This window comes from Dipodomys ordii, unplaced genomic scaffold (assembly GCF_000151885.1).
Source record: "Dipodomys ordii isolate 6190 unplaced genomic scaffold, Dord_2.0 Scaffold19, whole genome shotgun sequence".
NCBI lineage: Eukaryota > Metazoa > Chordata > Mammalia > Rodentia > Heteromyidae > Dipodomys > Dipodomys ordii.
The window spans coordinates 6263456-6268134 of NW_012267235.1; the positions used below are offsets into that span (position 1 = coordinate 6263456).

At 39.6% G+C, this 4679-nt stretch overlaps 1 protein-coding gene across 1 annotated transcript in view; it reads right to left on the minus strand.

The window, feature by feature from the left end:
- Positions 1-2641: 2641 nt before the first annotated feature.
- Positions 2642-4679, minus strand: part of Myh8 (myosin, heavy chain 8, skeletal muscle, perinatal) — a 31145-nt gene continuing 29107 nt past the window's right edge. Inside the window, exons 35-38 of the mRNA XM_013013158.1 lie at positions 4373-4543; positions 4097-4201; positions 3319-3414; positions 2642-2916 (exon numbers count right to left, since the gene is read on the minus strand). Coding sequence (XP_012868612.1) covers positions 2767-2916; positions 3319-3414; positions 4097-4201; positions 4373-4543 — 522 coding nt within the window. The 3' untranslated portion in view covers positions 2642-2766. The remainder of the gene's footprint in view (positions 2917-3318; positions 3415-4096; positions 4202-4372; positions 4544-4679) is intronic.

Here is a 4679-nt window from a genome sequence, read left to right on the forward strand (position 1 = left end):
TTAGAGGTGTAAACAAGTACAAACATACACAGAAACCATTTTTCTTAGTCTATTACTAATTAAACTACACTGGAAGGAGCTGAATGGTCTTTCCTCCCTGCAGGGAGAGTTATTACCCATTTGGGTATCTGAAAGTGGAGTTATGGCTCAAGAAGTAGAACACTAGCCTAGCTGTAAGTGAAAAAGTTGAAGGACAGTGTACAGACCCTGAGTTTTCTCTCTCTCTGTCCCTCCCTCCCCCTCTCTCTGTCTCTCTCTCTCTCTCACTTGCTCTATTACTAGCACACACACAAAAAAACCCATCACCAGCAGCAAAACACAAGAAAACATGCGGATGGATGCTTTTAACATAACTTTTTCATGTTTTAGCTCTCATGCTGTTCCTTGTTCGTTTTTCCAGCAGAATAGAATTTCTTTTACAAGCTGAGAAAATAGTCCAGTCATGTGAAGGTCAGGCTAGTGGAATCTAAGAAAAGCCCTGCTTTGGGCGCCTTCCCCAAGATGGGACGTTTTTCTCCTTCATCACGGAGAAGCGCTCTTTTTTTCCCCTTGCAACCTCCGGAAGCTGCATCTTTGCTGACCCTTAGAGCCGGGAGGGCTCATCAAGTTGGTAAATTCCATCCTTAAGTACGGCTTAAGGATCTGCCCACTGCTGATTCCTCAGCTTCCCGCTTAGGAAAATGTGACTGAGTAAGTCTCCAGTAAAGTTGCCTGGGGACACTGATACATGGAACATGTGTCCAAACCTCTGCTACAGCCAGGAGGCAGAATTTTTTACGTGTGCTCACCAACAGCTGCTGGGTGTTAGCCCTGGAATGTTAATCCCTACCAAAAGCTGGGATGAAAGGTGACAGCTTTTAGCAGCTGTGCTAATGGCCTCATCCACCAGTGACCCTCTCCTCTTCACCTTTGGTGGTCAGCTATGTCCATTTCTTTGATGAAAACATGGATAGGGAAGCTTAAGAGGCAAGTTATTTTCATTTACCTTAAAAATACGAACCTCTAAAAATGATCCCCAAATGGAAAATATAATCAGGCTGAAGAAAAAATTTTAGTTTAATATTTTGATGCTACTGGAGTTTGAATTCAGGGCTTGATACTTGCTAGGCAGGCACTTTAATGATGAGCCACACTTCCAGCCTAGTATAAAAACTTCTTTAAAAATTGATAGATTAACCTGGTGCTGGTGGCTCACACCTGTAATTCTAGCTACTCAGGAGGCTAAAATCTGAGGATCACTGTTTAAAGCTCATCTGGAGAGAAAAGTCCCAGTGAGACTCCAATTAATCATCAGAAAATTGGAAGTGGCCCTGTGGCTCAAAGTGGTAGAGCACTAGCTTTGAGCAAAGAGCTCAGGGACAGCACCCATGACAGGCCCATGACTGACCAAAAAACATGGATAAATGTACACGTTTTATACCCACACATATGTAGAGGAGTGTTTAAATGTAATTATTTTGTAGTGAGAACTCGTTTTAATATCTATTCTCAGATTTTAAAGAATGTAATATATTGTCATTAGGTATAATTATCATGCTGTAGTCAGCAAGTGTCTTGAGATTCTTTTTTGTGTTTTAATAATTTATTATTTTTATTTTACTATAGAATTAGTTGTATGGCTACATTACAATTCATTTATGCTCACCTTACATTGGTTACTTAGGCTTTTATTATTTTTTAATTTTTTTTGGCAGTATTGAGGTTGAACTCAAAGCCACACCTCCAGTCCAGTAGCTCTGGGCTGGTATCTTATTATGTTTTGTTACTTTCCTAATGACTAGTGAGTGAAGTTGATCAGTATTTGGTACTTGTTTGAAATTCTGTATATTTTCATTAGTGGAATATTGGTTTGGATCTTTTACTTTTTAATTTTTTGAGTTGCTTGCTTTATTCTTAATGGATTTTAAGTTAGTTGTAATCATTCTAGTTTTTCCCCCAGCAGTACTGGAAACAAAACACATGGTACCTTGCCACCACTGAGCCTGATTTGCTTTTGATAAGTCTTTTATGAAAAACATAAACTGTAAAACCCTTTGTGTGTGGCTTGTCTTTTCATTCTTTTTTACAGTGGTTTTCAAAGAGGAGAAGTTTTAAATTTTGATGCACTCTTTATAACTTTTATGGCTTATGCTTTGGTGTTGTATTTTAGAAATCTTCACATAAGCTGCCACAAAGATTTCTCAGTGATTTTTTTGGTCATTTTTATGATTATGTTGTGATTTCCTCTTTGATCTTGACTTTTATTTGGCAGGGATTTTTGAAGTCTCCCCCTTTGTTTTAAACCTGTTATAAATTGGACAATTTACTGTAAAGAGTTGAGGTTGATAGGGGTTGAAAGGTTGGGATAGATGCTAGAAGGTACAGTGAATAAATGACCATGTGGGAAGTCACTTTCAGGGCTTTTATCATTGTTACAGCAGAATGTAACAGTCTAGAGAGATTTAACAGAAGCAAGTTCTGAAAAAGGTATCTGTGTGTGTATGGGGGAGGAGGTAGGGTAGGTAAGGGACTGCTGGGTAGAAGAGAAAGTTTACAACATTGAACTTTCTCCCAAGGCATTGTAGCATTAAAAAATAATAGCAAGGGGAGAACTATATTTGAGAGTTAACAATTTTGCAAGTGAACAAAAGTAGTCTGGTTTAATTCATAAACTTACTGTAATTTTTATTCAACAGTAAGAGAAAAATAAATAGGATAAAGCAAGTGGCCAAAGATAGCACATTTTGTGCAAGTCTTCAGCCACTTGGGATCCTCAGGTAGGTGTGTTTACTCTGCGCTGATTTTTGTGTGAACCTCCCGGCTTTTCACTCGAAGTTTGTTGACTTGGGATTCAGCAATATCAGCTCGCTCCTCAGCCTCCTCTAGTTCATGTTGGAGCTTGCGGAATTTAGCTAGGTTAACATTAGATTGTTCCTCCTGAAAATAAAGATAAAATAGTGAGTATTAGACTTTGTGGTTCTCACTGCCATTTGTCACTAGATAAGATTATGTCCTTTCTTCAGTCAGATATTTCCTTTTCATGTTCTGTTTCTGTAGCTGACTTCCAAGTCTGCAGATTTATAACTTTAGTGACAATTTTGACTTGAAAGAACAAAAAAAAGGTTTTTTAAGTGGAGGAGACAGCTTCTTTTCAAGCCCGCATGACTGTTTATTATGTGTTCTGGGTAGAAATGAAGACATGATCAGGAACCCTCTTTGGGCATCTCAAAGTCAAACTATAACTTTGGGGACATATTAAATATTGGTTTGCTACCTCTAATCACACTTTATTCTTCAAAAGAAATTTGCTTATTTCCTTAATGGCTAAAAGATACTTACCGCTTCCTCAGCTTGTCTCTTGTATGATTTCACCTTCGCCTGTAATTTATCCACCAAGTCCTGCAGCCTGAGAACATTCTTGCGATCTTCTTCAGTCTGAAAGTTTGAAAAGATGATGTGTATTCAACTCAAAGAAATCTGTCTACTTCTAGTGGTAAAAATAAATCACTTGGTATGCTGGCAGGTAACTCTAAGGTAAGCCTGATCACTTTGTGGCTATCCTTCACAGTTATTAACAGTAGCCATTCTTGTTAAGTATATATTGTATTTAGGCACTGTATTCAAGAATCATACACATTTTCTGACCTGGGAAGTAGATGCTGTTATTTCTATTTTATAGGAAAAGAACTAGAAGTTCAGGGCACAAAGTAATTCATTCAAATTTAAAAAGCAAGAAAGACCATTAGAACACCTAGATTGTCTTTAATACCTACATTCTTTTATCTTAGGCCATTTTACTTCTTTCTTCCCTTCCCCCTTTCCTTATCTTTCCTCCTGCCCCTTTTTTCTCTTTCATTCTTTTGTGCTACTGGGGATGTCATTTAAAGCCTTGGTCATGCTAGGCTCTGCCACTGAGTAATAATCTCGGTCCCATGTTGTTTTCTAAAGGCCTCCTTGGTCTTCCCAGAGTGGCATATGCCTGTGTTAGGTAACTGTGTCTTTTACCCCCATGCATACAGTGCTAGTATTTATTTATTTATCAGTGCCGCCACATAGCAGAGTCTCACTTTTCCTCTGGGCAGGAAATCTGGATGTTCTAGAAAGAGATTTCCCTTACCTGGTAAGTAAGCTCCTTCACCCTTCTCTCATGTTTCCGTAACCCTTTCACTGCTTCAGCATTACGCTTCTGTTCATTTTCAACTTCTCCTTCAAGTTCACGTACCTGAAACCAAGAAAGATACATATGCAGCGGGAGACATTACTTAGCCTAAGAGCTACTCAAGGCATGATTTGGGTGTTCCTGATCTCAGGAGAGGGAGGCATGTATATAGGAAGAAGAAGGGGTAGAAGGAATGCCCTTTTCCTGTCCAGATTCAGAGACTGAGACACCCACTCTGGCCTCCAGTTTCTGAATCTGCTTCTTGCCACCCTTCAGTGCCAGCTGCTCAGCCTCATCCAGACGGTGCTGCAGGTCCTTCACTGTCTGTTCCAGGTTCTTCTTCATCCGCTCCAGGTGGGCGCTGGTGTCCTGCTCCTTCTTCAGCTCTTCAGCCATCATAGCTGCCTGAAAAGCAAAGGAACCAAATCAACTCCAAATGGATCAAAGACCTCGGAGTCAAAGCAGACACTCTGAAAACATTACAGGATGGAATAGGAGAAACCCTAGGTCTCCTTGGCACAGGCCGAAATGTTCTTAATAG